Source organism: Armigeres subalbatus, chromosome 2, assembly GCF_024139115.2.
Source record: "Armigeres subalbatus isolate Guangzhou_Male chromosome 2, GZ_Asu_2, whole genome shotgun sequence".
Classification (NCBI taxonomy): domain Eukaryota; kingdom Metazoa; phylum Arthropoda; class Insecta; order Diptera; family Culicidae; genus Armigeres; species Armigeres subalbatus.
In genome coordinates this window covers 387,882,565-387,905,203 of record NC_085140.1, presented here as the reverse complement: position 1 = coordinate 387,905,203, position 22,639 = coordinate 387,882,565, and the positions used below count along the sequence as shown (strand labels likewise).

Sequence of the window (22,639 nt, the reverse complement as noted above, 5' to 3'; positions counted from 1 at the left end):
GATAGTCATAGGAGAGCTCGTCAACTTGCCATAGACATTGTTTACAATTAGGCAAATATTAATAGTCGGCGAGTGCCATTATCAACGACGAGATTTTCCGTCTAGCAACTCGTGAAGCAAACACCTGGAATAAGACATGTGATTAAAGCAGCTGATAGAATCGTGAAATAGAAAAAAAATGGGTGTGTTCATCACGAGTCACGTTTTATTTCACATAGGCTTTGCAGGGGTTCTCAAAGATCTCACTGGGTGCGATAAATGGAATCGATTGCAAGAAATTAACAGGCGTAGGAATTCTATTCAAAACTGTCGAACTCAGTATAAGCTCGTTATCAGTGGAGGGTAGTAGGGCGTTTACACTAGGGGGTGGGAATTTTTATTCGGTTTTCGTATGCATTATTTATCTGGTCAGAACTTTGATGATGGCATGATGAAACGAAAAAAAAAACAGGGGAGAAAAATATTAAGCTCTTTTAGCGGCATGTCTTCACCTGTCATAAGTATTATTACATTTAATAAATAACGTTATAATCTTTACAGATACGTGATGGAATGAGATGGAATAGTACTAAACTTGCCTTACGGCATGGAGGAAAAAGTGTTTAAGTACTATGCAGAGTTTCGTTTTAACATTGGAAATAATGGCCATGATTCTACTTCATGGATATTGAAATTTGATTCAAAGTTTTTATAATTGCAAATCTTGAAAATTCAAATATTGTCATATAACGTGAGAAATATTGTTAACTGGAGAAACGGAAGATTAATGCATATTTGTAATCATTGCACAACATTTTAAGTAGATCATGTTTATAGTCTTAAATACAAAAAAAACAACAAAACCCAAATCAACAAGGGGAAATGACGGCTTTGGCAGGTTTTGTTCTATTATTGTCAGGGTTTTTTTATTACTGATTATGCTCAAATTTGGCCTAAACATTCTTTGCATATCAAAGAATATTGTGGCTAAATTTCATAAAATTTGGTCGACAAAAACCCCCTGCCAATAATAGAACAAAACCTGCCAAAGCCGTCTTTTCCCCAATATAAATCTGACTTTAATTCATGTCTCAAGGAAATAAATTGATTGAAGTATTAGTTTTTACTAGACAACAATTAAAAAACAGTAAAAATGGTTTTCCGATAAGGTTGTTCAGATATGTCCTACTAGTTACATGAAATGGGGCAAGCTTTGTCCATAATTGTATTGCTCTAGTTATAGTCAATTTATTTTTCACAGTACTAAATTTAAGACTTTCAAACTGCCGTTGGAGTTTTAAAGTAATCCAGGGGCTCTGATGAAAAGTTGATAATGATGGCATGTGTTTACCATTTTGTGACATAAGAATGGTAAAAATATTATTCTTCTTAACAATCATCAACATTATACTCTATCTGCCTCGCCAACCAACCGTTTAACCTACCACCCTTCTTCTAACACAGTGTAGGCTGAGCAGTCCACAACATTTATCATTATCATCATCAACAGCAGCAGTGTCTACATCGGTGCATAATATGTTTGCCAATTGCTACTTTGTAACGAAGCGTGCAGCGAGCCGTTTATGATTGCTGACGACGACGACGACTAACGTCGATGCAGACTGACAACGATTGTTAGTTGCTTCGTTGGTTTCACCGATAAAATGTAAAGCAATGTAAAGTGGTTAGGCACTGTCATTCGGTGATAGTTGGCACTTCACAGCTAGACTTATATTTCCTAACAGTTTCCAGTTGCACATCATTTCCGGTGCATAATTTTCATAAACCTTAGCATAAAGTATAAGAAACATATCAGGGTTTTAAACAGGCAGCAAAAAACGTACTCCTGTTATAAAGTTACTCCGGCCGTCGATATAAACGAAAAATAAGAATGGAAAACAAAAAAAAATCGACAAGTATGGAGTAACGCTTCCGATAGTGACACTCGGGGGAGGTGGTTTATGCAAAACTGGAAAATAAATGACACAAAATCAATTCCCATCTTTCTTCAGCTAAAGCAACAAACAACAGCCACACAAACGACAAGTGCTTCATCGTTTGTGTTAGACGTAGAGCAGTTAGTGGTGCTCATGTCACTGAGGGTCTGTCTCAATTGGATAATTAAACTGAAATTAAACTTAAAAGTGACATTTCAATAATTATCAAATAACCCTGCTCGCAGAGCAAGATTACTTTTGACAGATATCGAATCATTTTCAATCGATGTCCTATTGGAATTGCTGGGTAGCACCAGCCATTCTTATAACGGGGTGATTTTTTAATTTTCGAACTGTCACTTTTAAGTTTAATTCTACAGATGAGACTGACCCTGAGCACAGCGGGCTTTATTGATATTTACCGTCAAAAACCGCCACGGGTCGCATTCAAATTTGCCTACACTAACGAATCTGTGGATGAAGAATGGATTCGTATTTTTTCTAATTCCTCATTTCAAAGATTAGTCACATGGGTTATAATCTATTGAAAATGAAAAAATGTATGTTTTCCTCTAAAACTTTGAAGGCAATCTGGAAGGCTAAAATATAAACTCCTCCTAAAAAATTTGAAATTTTCCAATAAAGAAGTCAGGGTATGAGCAATAAATAAATATTAAATTTCAACAAATAATGCAAAATGTCCATAAACAAATGAGAGTTTTGCACAAAACAAACATAAATTAGCACTTTTAAAATAAAAAAAATGCAAGTATAAAAGATATAGAAATCAAAATGTTTCACGGAAAAATTCAAAATTCCCATAAATGAATAAACATTAGCAATAAATAATAACAAAATGTTCAACAAAATAAATATTTTTTTCCACAAAAAATTGAAAACTTTCCACGAAAAAATCAATAAAGAGCAATAAAAAAAAATATGAAAATTTCCATAAAGAAATATAAAAAAGCAATAAAACTGAGCACTTTTCCAGATGACCCCTTCTTTCAAAGCTTTTAAAGCTCATGGAAAATTTTATCTTTTTTATTACCTTTTTGTTTTTTTTATGAAAACTTTCTTTTTTATTGCTTTTTATTGATTATATTGTGGAATATTTTATTTTTTGTTATGAATAAAAATTATTTATTTTGTAGAAAATTCTGCAATTTTTTTTTGTGGAACATTTTGATTTGTTCATGGAAAAATCTTTTTTTATATTTGCAATTTTTGCTTTTAAAAGTGCTAGGTAATTTATTATTGTTTTGTGGAGAACTCTCAATTGTTTGTGGAAATTTTGCATTATTTACGGAACTTTTATATTTATTTATTGCTTATACCCGGATTTCTTCATTGGCAATTTCCAATAAATAGTTTGTTGGGCAGCTTTTGTACAATTATTTTCTACTTCGAATGGCTCCTAAAAACATTGAACATTAGTTGACCCGGCAGACGTTGTCCGGCATAGTAGGCAATTATATGCGAAGTGAACTGCTCATGCGAAATTTCCATATGAATCTTGATTTTAGTTTTTCACTATTTACTCAACCTAGTAGTTCATGATTTTCGTATGCTGCAAAAAAATCATTTTTGTTTCAATAATACATATTCAATTGGGAATTGAAAATATGAATTCCCTGAAATTTCTTCATTTTCCGACCGCTCGTCATTGGAATGACCCATTTGTCAATTGACAGAAATCAATTGATGGAGGTTCAGTCGAGTGAGCATGGAAAATTCCAAAGACAAACAATGGCCTTAAAATATTGACTTAATAAACCAAATTGACCAATCGGGTGAAGGAAGTTTAATGCAATATTATCAATTTCCGTCGGTGTCAATGAGACACAAAGAAAACATATTTTGCAGTAAAGTGTGATAAAAAGGAGTCAGGCAGATATGTAAGCTAGAACTAATGTATGCAGATGATCGATCACTGCTACACATATTAATAAAAATATGCAATTTAGATGCCTTTCGTAATTATTGAAAACAAGCTCACTCATGCTTTAAAATGTAGTTTGATATTTATGGTTTTAAGCTCATTCGCCGTAAAGCTTTACGGAGCCATAATCATATTTTTCAATACAGTTTTTTCTTTTACACCAATGTTAGTTTTGTCGAACTAAAAGACTCGCGGTTTGGCCGAGACCAGAGAATTGAAAAATACAGTAGGGAAAAAGAGTTTAGGGTGATTGTATTCGAGACAAAGATCTGCCACTGCTTCCCTAATAGGCTTTGCCTTTTTCATCGAACCCGGAAATGGTCACTTAGCGCAGATCTGGGACTACGATGTTCCTTGCACGTCCACACGATATGATCAATGTTCTGATAATTTGCGCCACATTGCCTTCTCCATTCGGAAAAGATATGCAGTAGAGTAGCGATTGGACATTAAACGACACAATAATGTTTTTGAACCATGGACGCTCTTTGAAACCTCTTTTAGCTTGAGGTGGGCGCTACGAAAAACGTTGCAAACCCGAAGCCTGCGGAGTCATCCGACTTAAAATTCCCTCTAACATCCCTTAAAAATACAATTTTTTTGATGGGCCGCCCTTTTACTCCATTCTAGTTGATGCTCTGATGCTATCGACAAAATTTTAGCCAAATCGGTCAACGTTTGGGCGTCGCTAAACTCAATGGCAGTTTTTATTGAAAAATGTTGGGAGAAACATCTAAAACAGTAATTTGGAGGTAGATGGCACCATTTATGACAAACAACTAACTCAATTGTTGCAGAAAAAATATAGAATGTTATGCTGAAACCCGCGAAATGATTAGAGTTTATCCGACAAAGTTATTATCATTTTAGTGTTGTATGCGTGAATTTATTAGAGTGTGAAATAAACGAAATTCGATCAAACTACACTCCAGAGATATTTGTCACGTTTCATAGTTCGAGATGGTTGATGGTTTTCTTCAGATCTCATGAAAATGCTATTATTCAACAGTTTTTCAACTCACCTTGTCAAATTGACCGACTAGTTGTATATATAAACACTATGAATCCCAGGACAAATCGATTAATGAGAGAATCTTGAAAGAGGTCAAGCCGTGCCTCAAAGAAAATGTAAACTGATTTTTATATATACGGATTACAAATTCATATAGCGCAAAAAATAAATTCCTTTGAATTTCATCGAAAATCAAAAAAGTGTGGTTCTTTCAACCCATCCATAGAATAAAGTTTATAAACAACCATGCGTTCTCCGTGTACGGAAAACGGTGGTGCACTTCTCCTAAGTATTTCTTATGCAAGTCAATTTGCACCATCTCTAGTGCGTTTTGCTCAGGCCAATTTTTTAAATCAAATTTTAAATGCTTTAGAAAGCAAAAAATTCTGTTATTTTGAGTAGATGATCAATGTGATATGTACCTAGCAGGGTTCATAATGCTCTCTCAATCTCAGTAGCACAGCAGTCTTCAAAAGTTCCTTTGCAATTCGTTGCATTGATGCAAAATCCAAAGAGCAGGAGAATGAATGCTCCCTATTTGTCAAGTGATCATTGCTTTGATGCACTTGCATCATTTTGGAAAATACTACATCATAAAAGGCAAACACGTGATGCGTATTATTAGTTACCAGTTTGCTTTCCAGTTCGCTGTTACGTCGCGAAGGCGATTGTTATTAGCAACTGAATATTGTGTCATATTTTGCTTCTGTAATAGAAAATTAGATTTGAAACAAAGCGAGAGGTTAGAAGACCAAAACTTCAATGAATTGTGTTGAGAAAATAATTGCCCTACTTGTTTTACATTATATGACTCTTCCAAATGTGTTGCTGGTGCTTCCGTTTTTTTTTTCAAATATGAACATATTTTGTACATCGGATGCTAACTAGCATTTCAAACCAGTCAAACATAATTTCATTCCATTCCAGGTTTTCCCATACGTTTTATCAATTCCCAACTACTATTCTTACATGATGAAAATTTCAAAATAAATAGCATTAGGTTTCATGCAACAGATAGAATCGCCAGTTTCATTACGATGAGCTCTATAGATTTGGTGCTCGTAGGGTTGTTGTCTACATTTTTCGCTGCTGCTGTCAGCTAGAAGTTTTTTTTCGTCAAAATAAACAGTTAGTACCCTCATTCGACACCACGTGTGTCCTAACACTCGAATCATATCCATATAATAAAGTCTAAAAAAACGAGAAAGTTCGATGAGAGAATCAAACCCTCACTCAAGAGATTAACACAATTGAATGATACCACTAGCCATATAACCACAGAGCCACCTTTGAGTTCCATGCTTTCAAAGGGCAATTTGATGCTGCGATTCACAATTCGGTAGATCATCGCCTGAAATAATTTGAATCAATGATGCGATATATCCAATCAAGTGTGCAAAGCGAGGATGTAAGTTTATCCCAATTTAAATCATTTTTTCAAAGCATGCTTTTGCGAATCATTCTCAAAAGAGGATGCTCTTTGAAGACTGGAGAAAAGATAGATGGGTGAAAGATGATTCTCAACATAAAAACATGAAAAAAGATAGGGGAAGGAGGGGCAATATGCCCTAGCTAAGCATAGACTGCTTTTATGCCTTAGCTATAACGATTTTCATGGGTGTTTCTACCTCACGCAACAGTTAAACAATATAGCTAGCTTATGCCATATTAAAATTAGAAAAAAATCTCGAATATTGATAATATTCACATTTCAAAAAAGTGTTGATATTTCATTGCCGGAAAACTCATGAGGCAAAACGCCTTTTAGCCGGTAGCTCCTAGGTAACAACGTAACATGCGTCGGCAAATCAGCATTCTGGTATGGACAGTGCATGAAGACGTGAGTACATTGTAGGATAGTTCCACTAGGGCGTTTTGCCTCGCCGAAATGTTAGATGTTTCATCAAAATGTGGAAAATTTCAGTTTTTCCTACATTCCTATCTATTATTTTGAAACTTTTTTCGCCTAGCCTACATAATTTCACGTCTAGTTTTATTAAGGCTATCTCAAACATGGTAAATATAATTGAATACCCTAAAGTCGTTTTATGGGAAAAGCGAAGACAAATCACCAGAAAACGAAGGGATTACAAACCCTTTTAATAAAATCCAGAAATTCTTACAATTTTTTTTGTCGAACAATTGAATCATTTTGGTTGAGGAACAACATAAGTCTATTCTTTTCTTCATATTAAAGAAAACAAAAAATCAATAAAACTGCTTTCAAACAAATTACTACCGAATTTTTTAATCTATTCGATACAAATCAATAGTTATAGATTGTGACGTGGCTTACATATACACTGATGAACAAAAGTGTTTGTATGAATTTATTCAGATTACTAAGAGAAGATGACAAATACTCATGTCCATCTGTGTACATATAATTAAGTCTAGGTTCAAGCGCCATTACTCGCCTCTGGAACGAAAAATAAAGAAATAAAAGCGAGGAAAAACAAGCGAAAACCAGTAATGATAACAATATACCATATTTATTTTTCGTGTCTGGCAAGCTTATCTCGATTATCCCCGTCAAAACACACCTTATTTAAAACATTTTATTTTATCATTTTTATAAAATATCATGAAACTTTTGCTCTGAAGTGCGTTTATAATCGACCGTTCAAGATTTCATCCTATTCGCATTCAGGGTAAATCGAAAACCACCTTATAGCCTATTCAGATTGGGCTATTTATGACTTTGTTAAGTGAGAGGGTATCCAATTATTACGAGGTGTTCAGACTGCAGCAAGATAATATATCTTGACGTTTCCATGTTTCCTCATTTGCACGCTAATACAGGGTTGAATTCAAGGAGAGTTTTAAAATTTAATTTGCGAAATCAAGCATTTGTGTGGCGACAATCGAACATTTTTTTCTGAACAAAGTTTCTACGAAAAAAAAAAATAAAAAAAAAATATGAAAAGGGATTTTCGAAGAATATTTGAAGCTATCATTAAGGATAATGAGCGAAGCTACATTCATTAGTTGGGTGCGCCGTTCTTCGGGGAATCAGACTATTGCTCAATTTATTTTTAAGTTTAAAAATTATTTTCCCTGCCCTTTGGTTCAGAAAGGGTAAGGGCGCGTTCTGCCAACTTGGTCGAGGCAGATTTCAAGTGTGAACAAGTTACTACATGGACGTTCTAAAGTGCCTGAATGAAATGTGTAGCTTGTGAGGAGCCCTTGAAGATGTGATGTTGGATCAGTATCTTGATATTAATCAGAATTTATAATGTAAATTATTATAATTTTTTTAATAACACTACTTTATTCCGTTACGTTCTTAGTATACTTGAGTTTTAACTAAAAACACAATGTCAGTTTTGATCACAAATACAATGTCGGTAGTAATTACAAACTTATACTTATCAGTATTTTACTTGATTCGCGATCCTAATTAAAAACTCCGATATAATAATATTCATAGTTTATCGCGTGTATTCAGAATGTTTTGTTTAAAATTACAAGACCTAATAATGATCCATAATTTACATCCGCTGAACCATTCTGAACGGCCGTATTGAGAATATCACCTATAACATCTTCTCTGCTTAAATAACAGACGCGAGACGCCTGATGTTGGATTATCTGATTTTCCTTAATCTCTGGTGCTTGGCCCGGTCCCGGTGGAACTTATATTGAGTATCCTTCGGAAAGAATCTGTGCCCGGGATGGGGGAGTCAATTAAGGCAACATTCGTTTGAACTGTCAAGTCACTGTCTTTGTGGGCGGGGACTCGAGCTCGAGTGTCGATTTCGGGAGTCTTGTGGCGCTTTCGCGCGGACCAGCACTGTCAACAGGTAGCAGAGACCCTCGCGTGCGTGTTGATGGTGTTGGTTTGCATGGGAGAGCTGTTGGATTCGTCGGGTCGTCGTTTGGGTCTTTGTTTGCAGCAGCGTATGGGTAGTTTTGAGACTTTGGTCTTGAAATGATATTCTCAAGCATTTGTCTTACATTATTTCTCCCTCCTCGGATATGTTATCTTGCCGCGATGGGCCATTAGCACTGATATGGCAACCAAAGACATATCCTGTCGTGGTGGTATCACATGTTGACTATTTTTGTTTAGTGCCGCGTCACATATAATCTGGCATTGACGCACTGATTTTACGCATGTGCATGTGATTCAACGGACATCGTATCTTGGAGCCTTGAATGGTGGTGCAGACAGGTAGAGGTCCTTTTCATCAGTGATAATGATCTCTGCTATGCGGCAATACTTTTCGGAGGCGTTCCCTGATGATGATGAGTCGTAGCCACGCTTAAACATAGCTAGGTAGGAATTCACCAGTAGAAAATATCATCAAGACATTCTGCATTTTTTCACGTTTGCTTAACTCTTAAGCGGTGCTTACTTATACGCTTGAACTAGGATACTCGCCTGAGAGGAGGTGACCTTTAGCAATAGAGACAATGAACTGACATCAAAACGTAACATAATCTACAATGAGTATAGAATTGAAATGAATAACGTAGGAAACATAAGATAACTAAGACAGACAGAGTAATAATGACACAGTGCGAAACATTCGACATAATTATGACTAGATTAACAGTAGATCCATAGACATAAAGATCTATTATAAGCCTTCCTAAGCCTATCAAAATTCGAAGCTCAAGAAATGTCTGTAAAATTATTACCTGTTGAATTTTATTCGGAGGCGATTTCGAAGCTTTTGAAGACCAACAGGCCCATAGCAACAGTATTCGGTGTTGTTAAGTTGAGAATTTTTGATAATTTCTGAGCGCACGGTTCTGAACTGTGGCCTGGTAAATAGACTAAATAGATTCCAAAATAAATTTTAAACGAGTCATATTTATCAAAATATGGTGCGTTATTATTGTTTCAAAATGCACTTCTATTCGAGTTTTCTCTCTTTGTCATCATATCCACAATAAGACTGACTCTCGCGATAGATTTTAAGCTTATTATTTTTTGAGCTTCATTTGTTTGATGGAAACTGCAAATTTAGAAAAAAAAAATGACTGACTAGTTTTTGTTTGCGTTAACATTGTAGTAGGGATAGTAATGATAATTGCTGATCTCGATGAAATTGTGAAAAAGTGGTTGTTGATATGAAAATGGTGATGTTGTGTGGTTATGCAAGTGTTAGTGAAAAGGTTATACACAAGTTGGTATTGGTGGTGTAGACATAGTGACAGAAGAAGCTAGGTAAAAGATAGAGTTGATTTGGGATGGGAACATGTTCGCAGTGAGTATGAAGAATGAAAATCAATATTGAGTTGAGGTGCTAGAAGTGGGAATTATTTTATAATTATACTAGAAATAATGTAAAATATTCGGTACATGTCCAATGAAAGCTAGTAGAAGTGTCGGTTCTTATATGATATATATAACAGCGCTCGAAGATCGATTCATTGTGTGTGTGTGTTCATGACTGTAAATAAGATATTGGTGATGACAGGGACAATAGTAATTATGATAGTATGGTGGTGAAAACGATAATAAGTGATACTTCTTCTTCTTATTGGCATTACGTCCCCACACTGGGACAGAGCCGCCTCGCAGCTTAGTGTTCATTAAGCACTTCCACAGTTATTAACTGCGAGGTTTCTAAGCCAGATTACCATTTTGCATTCGTATATCATGAGGCTAACACGATGATACTTTTATGCCCAGGGAAGTCGAGACAATTTCCAATCCGAAAATTGCCTAGACCGGCACCGGGAATCGAACCCAGCCACCCTCAGCATGGTCTTGCTTTGTAGCCGCGCGTCTTACCACACGGCCAAGGAGGGCCCCAATAAGTGATACTACCGAGATTATTTTGTAGAAAACTATTTAAAACAGGCCTTAACAGTGACTCGCCTTAAATAGAGGCTCGCCTCGCCTTAAATAGAGGCTCGTAGAAGCAAATTTAATCACCGGATCAACAGGGAATAGACCTAGTGTTAAGTTGGAGTGATGAGTGATAGTTATAATGGTGAAAACAGTGATCATGTTATTGAAGGGGACTATTTAATAAAACTATTTGGATCAGGCCTAAAGCAGTGACCATTTGAGCAACGTGGCTTAGCTATGTCTATTATTGATCTAAAATAGAGGCTCATAGAAGCAAATTTAATTACCGTGGGGAATAACAGGGATGGACCCGGAGTAGAGTTTGAGTCGAGAGACTGCCAACGGGTTACATAAAAAAAAAAAAAAAAAAATAAAAAGTTTAAAAATTATTTTGATTCTGTACTATGATCGAACGGAGATTTGATAGAAAAATTTAGATACTTTTGGGAATTCTCACAAATAAATAAAAAAAGGACGATTGGACCAATTTTCAAGAAATATTATCGAAATATTATATGAAGGGCAACTCAGCAATTTAATTTTTTTTCAAAAATGGAAACTGAACCATTGCGTTCTACTCGACAATCAATGATACAGCTTCTAACAAAATCGAATCGGGTGAATGTGATATAATTTAAACTGGATTTTGGATGAATTAAGGCATTACCAATCCATGTTTTATTTAGGGTTATTCTACTTTATATATACATCCCATTCAAATCGTACAGTTGTCCCACGTGAAAAATGTTGAAATCCAAAGTATATTAAGCCATTCAAGGAGCAGAATTGAAACAATTTATGAAATCATGTTTATTCATCAAATATATTCGTTTTACAACCATTCCTACGTTTTGAATTGTCTTCCGCATTGGCCCTTGAACTTTGAAAATTTATTCGATTTGTTCTATTAAATCTAGGTTTAAGTTAAATACTTCATGTTAATTCTAGAGAGCATCTGTTTTTTAAACAATTCATGTTGAATAAGTGGAGAATAAATAATTATCATCATTATTTTTCATCATATAAAATGCTTTCCACAAAACCATCACAATCCGAGTTATTCTTCAGCGCTCAGAAGATTTCCATCTAACATGCATTCGACCCTGCTGCGACAGAAAGAGCATGACTGTCAACTACGAAACGAAATGAAAATAGAGAGAATTTTCTCTCTGGCAAAGAGAGCGTGACGCTTGTCAGTTTTGTTTTGTTGAATTTCTCCCTGCATCCCAGTTAGAACGAAAGCTCTCTCGTAATAATTGTTCGTAATAAATTCTTTATGACTCTTTTTAGCGGGTATCTTTTGACAGCGCAAAATGTATGAAATATTACGTAAATAATGACATCATAAAACGTATTTACCCTGAAACGCCAATTATTATGTCATTAATGGCGTAATCTGAATAGGATATTACGCTGTTTAGGTAGGTACTTCTGTCAAACACAGCAGACGAATAAATTCTCGTAAAGCTACAAAATGATGATGATTCGGAAGTGCATTAGCCAAAGGAAAATGAAGAAAAACTTCACAGGAACAACTTCAATAAGTTCCCCGTACAACTTTTAATTTAAATATGGTGATTGATTACAATAAGGATGACCGCGGAGAGCCGTGCGATGTTTTCGAAATAACACTTAGATTTAGGGCACGTCAAGTTTCAAACTACGGATCATAGTACAATTTGATCTACCAGTTAATTATGAAATTTCAAGGATTACAGTAATTTGAGTTAAGAAAATTATTTTGAGCTTTTTAGTGGAATGTTTTTGCGGGTGTTTCTGATGTTATCTTCAAGAAAAAAAAACCTGTAGAAATTTAGAAATTCATATAAAAATTTCAACAGGCATTTTTTTAATGTAATTTGTTTACATAATTGGTCAACAAGTAAAATATTAACGCCAATGACAACAGCTTATGATGCTAACTAATTTTTAAATCTACTCTTAATCTCTAGATGTGAAATATTAAAATCAAACACGTTGGAACAACTGTTGAAAACGCGACACATACTTTGCATGGTCTCAAATTTGCCATAGTTGGTTCTAGCAGGGCGAATAAAAAGGAATGGATTTGAACGAAGTCTATGACAAGGTACATGATTTCCAATTTCGCAGAATAAAGCAGGACAATCAATGTGACATTAAAGGAGGTCAGCAATCAAACAGACTTTGGCGATGTCTCTTCTTGTTTGAAGCAGTTGCAGATTGATGAGCTTGCACCGACTAACATAGCTTAGATGATTGAACAGATATCGCCAGCCTAGATGCCGCTGCGTTTCGTTCTGGTAGAAAGGAGCCCAAACGATGCAGCAGTATTCAAGGTCGGTCGTACCAGTGAACAATAAAAGGATTTCAAGCAGTACATATTGTTGAACTTTTTTGCAAATCGGAATATAATGATGACGCCTTCGATGCAATATAAGCGATGTGATCCTTGCAGGTTAGTTTGGAATCCATCATAACACCCAAGTCTTTTACAGTTGTTTCCCGTTTCAAATTGGTTCCTTCCAAACGATAGTTATGATGGTAAAGTGATCGCTTCCGTCCGAATGAAATTGCTGAACATTTAGATGCATTCAATACCATGCAATTAATACGGCACCAGTTAGCGAATGTGGTCAGTTGCTCTTGCAAGAACTCGGCTTGTTGCGGTTGTTTTATGACGTAATAGAACTTTAGGTCATCGGCATATGATAGCTTAAAGCTTTTCAAGATAAAGTTGACATCATTCATATATAGAAGGAACAAGAATGGTCCAAGATGGCTGCCTTGAGGTACTCCAGAGGTAGCTTGGAATGGCGTTGATATATGACTTCCTATTTTAACGGACATATCACGACCAGTGAGGTAGGAGCGTAACCAATGCAGCAAGTTGTCTTTGATTACTAACTTGTCAAACTTTGCCGGGGTGATTTCATGGATCATCTTACCAAATGCTGCAGACAAATCCGTATGTATTGCTTCGGCATGAAACCGTGATGGTCAGGTGCTATATACTGCTTCAAAGCCTGAGCGAGATCTTCCAAAACTATTTTCTCAACTGAGTGGCCAATGTATGTGTGCAACGTTTAAGTAACAGAGATGGTGTGCAATCTAGACCACAGCCAGTCGATGTTTTCAGATCCTTCAGCACTGAGATCACCATATCAGAGGTAACGGAAATCCGAAGACCGTGGTTCGTGCTTTGAGATACATTCTGAACAGCAGCTTCTACATCCGATACATGAGTAGCTGGTTGGTGGATACGCTGCTGAAATGAAACCGAAGCATGTTGGCAAACTCCGATACCGAGTCTGCCTCTAGTTTGCCATTCGTCATATAAGTCGGGAGGTCTGATTGTTTGCGCTCGTTAGAGACTAATGCAAAATGAACTCCCCTAAGAAATTATGACGTTTGAGCGGGTCGCATAATGAACGCAAAATGAACTTTTGTTCGACTGGACGACCCGCTCAAATGTCAAAATCCATTAGGTGAGTGAATTTGATGAACTCCTGCGAAGGTCTGTTAACGTAACGCCAAAAATGTTTAGGGTCCGATCGAAGACGGCTTTGCATTTGAGCTAAATATGCATTTGTTTGGAAATTCAACTGAAAATTCGTTTGTAGATTATTTTAATTACTGTATCGCTTAAAAAATTTTTTTCTGAAACTACTCCAGGTATAATTTATAAAGTAACCCCAGTATTTCCTTTGAACATCCCTCGAGTGTTTCTTTTAGAAAACCTTCCGATTTGGTAGGCCACGTGCCCCAGCTTGACTCCACCAGTAGTGCAGCTCAAAGTTGAAAGCAAAAAACACAACCTTGCATTTCAAAGTACATGGACATGTGTAGTTTATTGAACAGAGTATTAAACGAGATATTTATGGTTCATTTCTGATCACAAAATATTGTTCCGTGTTTTTGCCATAATACGTGTTTTGGATGAGAATTCAGGGTATATAAAAACAGTATTCAGGCTGAAAATATCAGATCCTATGCAGCACACATGTAGTAGAGAAGTTGCAATAATTTGAGGAGGTCAAAAGTGTCAGGGTGTAAGTGACAAAATACTAAATTCGAGAAAAATGAAAGCGAAGTAGGGAGAATGACGGCTTTGGCAGGCTTTGTTCTATTATTGTCAGGGGGTTTTTTATAACTGATTTTGCTCAAATTTGGCCTAAACATTCTTTGCATATCAAAGAATATTGTGGCCAAATTTCATAAAATTCGGTCGACAGAAACCCCCCTGCCAATAATAGAACAAAACCTGCCAAAGCCGTCTGTTCCCCTATTTAAATATTTTTTCCTTTAATACAAATGGTATAAAAGGTAGAAAAATGTTAATTCTCTTAGATTTGTTTTCATTTATTCTAAATAGCGTAGAAAACAATACCGTTATAGGTATTGCTGTAAAGCACTAAAACCAATAAAAAATCGCAATGATCAACACAAATTTAAATCAAGTACGAGACACTGAAGACGACCTTTATACTGTTGAGGTCGAAATGCGTATCTGTTAAAGTTACAATCAAGTGGTGAAATTAAATGGGATAGTACGAACTCGTCTTATGATAAGCCAAATTTGATGAAAATGTCACTTACACCCTTACACGCATTCGCTTCTAGCACTCTCACCTATATTGAAACAAATTTTGTAATATTTATGTTTTATGCATCCAAATTTGCATGAGTACGAGACACTGAAGAGTCCTCACAGTTGAGGTCGGAATTCGTATCTGTAAAGATTACAACGTGGTGGAATTAAATTGAATAGTACTGAACTCGTCTTAAGTACGACTCGTGAGTGGACAAACCCAATATAATGGTACATCAATGTGTGGCTTTTGTCTGCGAACTTACGTGTAATACTGTGTTCGTCTCTGCTGGGAGTCATTTTACAATTTAGTTGCATCAGTATTAATTGTATATTGCTGTTAAAAACGATAATGGTAATAACAATGCGTCATTGTTGGGCAATGTAACGAAACGGCTCGTACCTGAGTGTTATCAGAAAGTACAAGAGATAAAGGTATTGATTCTTTTTGAGGCACGATATGATTAGCTCTGATACTATAAATTTCGATACGATTAGCTAGATATGATAAGGTTTGATAAATTTGTAAATATTCCTGAAACACGGCTGGAACGAACTTTGACTTAGAGGTTGAAGCAAGTAGCACAAGATTTAGAGGGTAAAAGTTGGGAATAATGAAACAAAATGGACTTAGTTGAGAAAATTATTTTGAGCTTTTAGTGGAATGCCTTTACTTGTCATAAGACGAGTTCGTACAATTCCATTTAATTCTACCACTTGATTGTACCTTTGACAGATACGTATTTCGACCTCAACAGTAAGGTCGTCTTTATTATTATTATGGAATTAAATGGAAATGTGCAAACTCGTCTTATGATGAATTTAGTACCAATTTTTATTCCTGGTTTAAATAATACATATACATTCTGTTTCAAAATAGGGTTATCAACGCAACGGAATGAATGCTGTATGTGAGTTTGATTGTGTGTAATTTTGTAAACACGGTACATTAGACGGGGAATCCGGTCCCATAAACAGATGCAAATTTGTAAGAATAGGAAAATGTATGTCCTTTTGACCTTGCCAATGCGTACTTATGATAATCTTCCAAAATGGTAACATCCTTACTAGCTGAACGAATTTGGGTGTTTATTAATTGGCATAAAATTTTAGTTACAATTTCCATCTCAACAATCCCACCTTGCAGTGTATTTGTCCAATTTGCGTCAAATGATTGTAAATACAGAGTTACTTCGGCCCGTCTCCCAACTAAATAGATTCACCAAATCGAATTGCTTGCTTACTGTGGCACTTTTCAACGAAGTTTCTCGTCTCTCATCGAAGATAGAGCACAGCTTACGCTACTACTGTTGAACGCAGTTCTTCGGGGAGAATCGTCTCATTCGAATCATCTGGATGGGGTTTTTAAACAACGGTCAACTTTTCATTATAATAAAATTTGCAAAATATGCTGATTTTGTAAGCATTTGCAAATATATTTGGTTTTTGTGTACTGGTCCGTTTGCTTTACATTGGAAACAGTCAATGGAGACGCATGGTTGTTGAACTAATTTTAGCTTTTATTAGTAAGAAAACAAAATTTAATGTGCTTTTTGAGATTCTAAGCGTTTTGGCTTATTTAAAATCAAATTGAGCGTGGTCGTTGACCAAACCCCCTTTTTATATGTGCACTGTGCAGAAATACATTATTCAAATGGATCATTCTGTTATACGTTCCCCGCATCTCTATCATCATTCATTAGTAGCTGCTCCCTGAATCGGTGTTGTGTGTTCAAGAGATTAACAAGCTGCTACTCTTTCTCTTTCTCTCTTTTTCAATTGCACATACGTGAAAAAGGACAAAACAACGCATGATTGTAAACTTGTGGGGGGTAAATACTCGCTAAAAAATGTTGTGGCAAATGAAGTGGCCGGCGTGCGGGGAAACCGATCTTACTACCGAAGAATGGTGGATTAGAATTTTCCACTCAATGTCTCTGTGTCGCGGCAAGGGTTTGAAATAGCTTTCCTATTCACAAAAGCTAGATTGAATTTCTAATTAACAACGATATCACCTTGATTGGCGTTTGCTATCTCTCGGCTGATACGTGATAAGGTTGACAATGAATCAGTCAAAACATGTGTTATGGTATTCCATTCCTGGTGCCCGGCGCTGCTGTATTGAAACCAACACTACGATCAGTTGCGAATCGTTCGGTGCCGGTCGACTACGCTATACATTAGGTAAAGCTATACGCTAAACACCGGCAAAATGGAGCCATCAAATACCAAACAACCACATTTGGAGTAAGGGTATCCGATGTGATGTTTGATCATCTTGGTGAAAATTTTGTAATAATAAGTTTTATTTCTTCAATAGCGCGGAAATATGATAGCTCAGAATTCTAAAATATTCCAATATTTTGCACTGTTTAAGCAGTTTTAATTTTATCCGGGATAGCAATTACGAATTGTGCGGTGAAGTGTTAACATCTTTGATTTAAGAAAAGTAGCACAGAAAAAAAGTTATAACGATTACATTAAGATTATTACGATGATCACGATTTTTGCTGAATAAAGCAAATAAACCTCACTGGTATCCTAACCAAAATCAAGCATTCAACACATAAAATGCAACATGTTGAAAAGGCGTAAAGGCAATATTTTGAACTAGTTTGAATTGTTTTAGTTATATATCATATCACAACTGTCTATAGAACTATAGAAATCCTCCATAAAACGTTTGCTTTGTAAAATTTCATGTTTAATAGGAAAAGAACGATTTAGGAAGTAAATCAATCTGAATAAAGCTGAAATAAATTGAAATACTTTATTATTTAACTAAACTGCCATGATTTTACTAAAATTTGAATAAATCTAAATGATTTTTGAGAAATCCGAGGATGCTTTCATTTCAAATCTCGATTAATATAGGAAATGTGATTAGATCAATTTCCCGCACACCCTCATTTTGGAGTTCCTTGTAATCGACAAAACAAAACACGATGCCGGTTGACTTTGTGTACGGTGCGCGGTCGATGAGTGGTTTTGGTTTGGTCGTACGGTCGTCACCAGCACACTCAAACCCCACTCGGAAGCTATAAAAGGGGGATCATATGTTCCCGCGGGCGTCAGTAGGTCTGAAACCCTTCCAATAGCGTGACACAGTTAACAGACAGTTCTGAAATTCGAACACACTTATTCAAAGTTGAGTGGGTTGGTCGGCCAACTAAATCAGCTGTACGAGGAAACGTGATACAATATAAAACAAACGCACAAAGGCCCGGCAAAATGTGCGATTGCCTGCTGCCGAGCAGCGTCTCGCTTTCATTCCTGGCACTATCTATTTCTGCCACACCGGATAGTCGTACGTTCTTCATTCATGCTCGTAGCGAAAAGCTAATTGACTAATCGAGTGTTGCGTTTTTGTGTCTATTTCGCAGGTTTGAGCTCCCGTCAAGACACTGCATCTCCGACGGATACGGCATGCTCTTCTGAGTCACCGGCATTTCTAGGTGCGGCCTCACATCTGCTAATGTACGATCAGAACAGTTCCGAAGAGGAGCTGGAAGTGATCAACGGCAGTGCCCTGGAGGCGAACAGTGAAACCGAAGGTGATGGAGGCGGAGATAGCGGTGGAGGTGGTGCTGACTGTGTCAGCGGTATTGACCTAGGCAGCAGGGAGAACCTGAACCGACTAGCCGCCGGGCATCGTCAAGAGCTAGCAGAGGTGGATTTCCACCGAGTTGGCGATGAGCTGGACGAATGCACGGAGGAGTTGTGTCTGGCGACGTCCCTAGTGGCTGGTACGCTTCGGCCACTGGCGATTACGCCCACCCAGGTGGGCACTAGTAAACGATGTAGTTCAAATAATCTACTAGAAAAGCGTAAACGATCTCTAGCGCACAGCTCGGATGAGGAGGTAAGATACAGTTTGAAATTGTGCTAGTGTATAGTGATGGGAAATGCAGCGGTTCTCAACTTATGGACTACATAAAAAGCAATTTAGAAAAAAAATCATGACCCACCTCAATGAACCGATTCAATTGCGATTGCGATTTTTTTGTATTGCTTTGATATTTTACAAATTCGTTAAAGCTTAATTTTTGTTCAAATGTTTGACTGTGATTTCCGCTTGAACGTAACTCTTGTTTATGAGATTTACCAGTAGACAAAATACGTATTTTCTCTGAGAACTACCGATAGAATCTGAAAATCTCTTTTGAATGTAGCGCTACTGTAGGATGAGAATCGACACCCATAGCCAGTGATAAACTTGAACGAAAAGAATTTTCCACTAACAGTGAATAACTTCTATAATCTATAGGTTCGTCATCTACTCGAACATCAGCACCAGCAGCAACATCAACATCATCATCACCATCATCACCACCATCAGCCATTGATGTCGGCGCCGGTAAATTTCCGCACGTCCCCTCCACTAGAAGCTTTAAAACCACACCGTAGCCATATAATCCAGCGTTCGACAACTCCACTCATCCTGACGGAGAGTGGCCGCGGTCTGGAGCACATTAGAATATCATCGTCGTCGTCGATCTCGTCGACAACGTCATCGCTCTCGTCCCTGGGAGGGGCCTCCGTCGGCACGGTCTACGGAGGCGGCATCGGGAGCATGCCCACCTGTGATAGTCCGGTGTTGGCTTCCGGCATCAGCAACCATCATCAACATCAACAACCGCAGAATAGTAGCAACAATCTAGCACTGATAAGTACAACAAATACTCCCACGGGTGCCACCTCCGGACCAGGTGGCCCCTCGGCAGTGGGAATGCCATTCATCAGCGGTCAGGAATCCGGGGCCGCTGTAGCAGTAAACAATATGGAAATCAGCCGATCGGTTAGTCCCCCGGCAAAGGTGTTCCACTGTGCGGTCTCGCCCCGACGGAGACAGTCTCGCCATCAGCAACAGAGGGTACCGCGACCGCACAGGCCATGCTTAGATTTCGATAAGATGCAGCAAGTGAGTATCTACAAGTTCGATGCAATACCGAACAGCCGATTTCGGAAGTGTATCGCCATGTGATATAGTTTTCAATGTGATCTTATGTTAGAATGTTTACCGATATTATACTTTTAATTTAAAACTATTATTACAATAAAATTTACAATTATTATGTTTTTATATTATCCTAGAAAATGGTAGAGTTTGCAATGAAAGAATACATAGGTACATCGATAACATCTTAAAGCCTGAGGCTCAACTGTAATCTATTTTTCATTGCCTCCATTACATCAAGAATAGTTTTAGGGTTAACTGTAGATCAGTTAAACAGAAATAAAATACTAACAGAAAGCTTTTATTATAATAAAATATTGGATTTATAATTCTACCTCTCGTATCCATTCCCCTGATATGATTTTTAGAAGTAAATAATTTGAATAAGATATTTAATGATTCCCATTATAAGGAAATCTGTTTCGAATATACAAGTACAAAATAGGGTTACTGCTCTTGGACTTCAACACCTAGCTCTGATATTCATCCCAGAAAAAACCAAGCAATGGAAAGGAATTTGATTTGTTTCTTATCTTTGTGATTTATTCATCAGTGAGCACGCATGTTAGCAAAAAAACCGAAATATTTGCTATATTTTTTTGTTTCGCGATGGAGATGAATATATGTTCAGTGAGATGGAAAACGTAACAGTTCTCCTATAATGTATCAGATATCTCTTGTGTTCGTGACGAGTGGCAGCAGTTTTTTGACGACTTATATAAATACGTCTATATTGACTTTAGTTATGAAATTGGCTCAGTGTTGAAGTCTTTTCCTTACTATTTTTTTGCAATATGGTTTTGAGAAAACTTGTTGTACTTTAATGACTTCCAAGAAATATTAAGAAAATGCTTAAGCTATCGAAACAAATCAATAGCTGTATATCCCGCTGTTGATGAAAATTTGAGATGAAGCACATCGATCATGTTGGCGGAAACTTATGTCTTCTAACAATCTTGTCCTTAAACTAAGCTAATTGGTCTGAGTGGCAAGGCAACCATTGGCCGCCTATTTCAATGCAGAGCGGTCATCAGTGGTTGAAACAAAATTAACAAAATTTTCCACTCGTGTTCATCTTGCATTCTCCAATCTCTTTCTCAGTTTTATTTCTTTGTCATAGCGAATACAGCACAAAGCCTTGAAAGTCGTCTAATGTGTTAAACAATTTTTAAGCAAAAAATAAATGCTTAAGTTGAGTTAGCTACAGTTATAAAAAAAAGTCATTACAATAAATGTTGATTTCATATCATTCAGAATTACGTTGATTTTTATGCTTATTTGCAAATGTAGGATATTCGTTCAAGTGTATTAAAAGCGAACATGCTTCTATATCAAAATCATGCACAAAACTCACAATTTCGATTATTATTTTCTCCATTGCGGTCCTGCGTGCTCGCTGCTCAAACAATAACATAAATGAGAAACAAAACAGTTTGCGCTCCAGTTTTTTTTGTTTTTAATTTTTTTTTAATTGGGTACATGCAAGAAATTCAAGCAATTGTATCCCTACTTGGCAATGAATTAGAAATTTAGAGATAAAGGGTGTACAGAATCAAATTGCATCACTTAGCACTACTCGCCAAAAATAAGTTACTTCAATTCGTTAATACATCCAAATGCTGCAACTTTTTTCATCAGATTTTGTACAAGCTAAACCAACATTTTCTTGCTTTAAATCTTTCCCAGAAACAAATTAACTCAAAGCCTGTCCACGACAAATTTCGGACACCCATCTTCTAACGCGATTTTTAAACATTTTTACAAACTACGGAGACAATCCATTTACATGACAGCTGAATCTCTACGGTTTATGTGCTGCTTTCAGCATGTTTAGCTCACGTCTAAATTGATGAAATGGCGATAAATCGATTGAGCATTATCGAACTGTCCGAAATATAACGTGGACAGGCTTTACTTTGTTGTCGCAGTCGATTATTTGACTTAATTAGGGTCAACTTTGCCACAAAAAAACTCTTTTTTTGCCGCCTCTAACTATTACAAAAAGCGGAAACAAAAAATCACAAAAGTGCTGCAGAGTGAACCGAAACCGGGTGAACAATGAGATTGGTGCTCTCTCAAAGTTTGGCGAATATCAGTCCAAAGTTATATTTCAGCACTAATTTGATTTTTTATTATTTTGTTTTTTTTTACTACAGAAGCGACAGAACAGATGAGGTTTTCGGAAAGCTAACCTGAAATAAGTCAAAGAATTAAAAATGTTGAAGTTATTATTATTAGCCAATCAAAAATGTATCCGTGCGAAACCAATACAGCATTTTATGTGCCATAATGCAACATTTTGGATGCCTTCGAAGCTCTTATTTTTATTCTAGCCCAGTATCTTTGGATTGGCCTCAACTCCGATGATTTTGGGGACATTAGCACAAAATTGTATTACTAGCATCTTTTCTTAAGATGTAGATTGTTGAGGTGAGT

General features: G+C 36.6%; 1 protein-coding gene across 3 annotated transcripts in view; it reads left to right on the top strand.

The window, feature by feature from the left end:
* LOC134213186 (glucocorticoid receptor) overlaps positions 1-22,639 on the top strand; it is a 145,912-nt gene that overhangs the window by 111,414 nt on the left and 11,859 nt on the right. For 2 of the 3 annotated variants that reach the window (XM_062691889.1, XM_062691890.1), the window contains exons 3-4: positions 18,630-19,108; positions 19,514-20,167. In XM_062691889.1, coding sequence (XP_062547873.1) covers positions 18,630-19,108; positions 19,514-20,167 — 1,133 coding nt within the window. Of the gene's footprint in view, positions 1-18,263; positions 18,554-18,629; positions 19,109-19,513; positions 20,168-22,639 lie in introns of those variants that run through there. The other variant, XM_062691891.1, reaches the window with a different exon arrangement.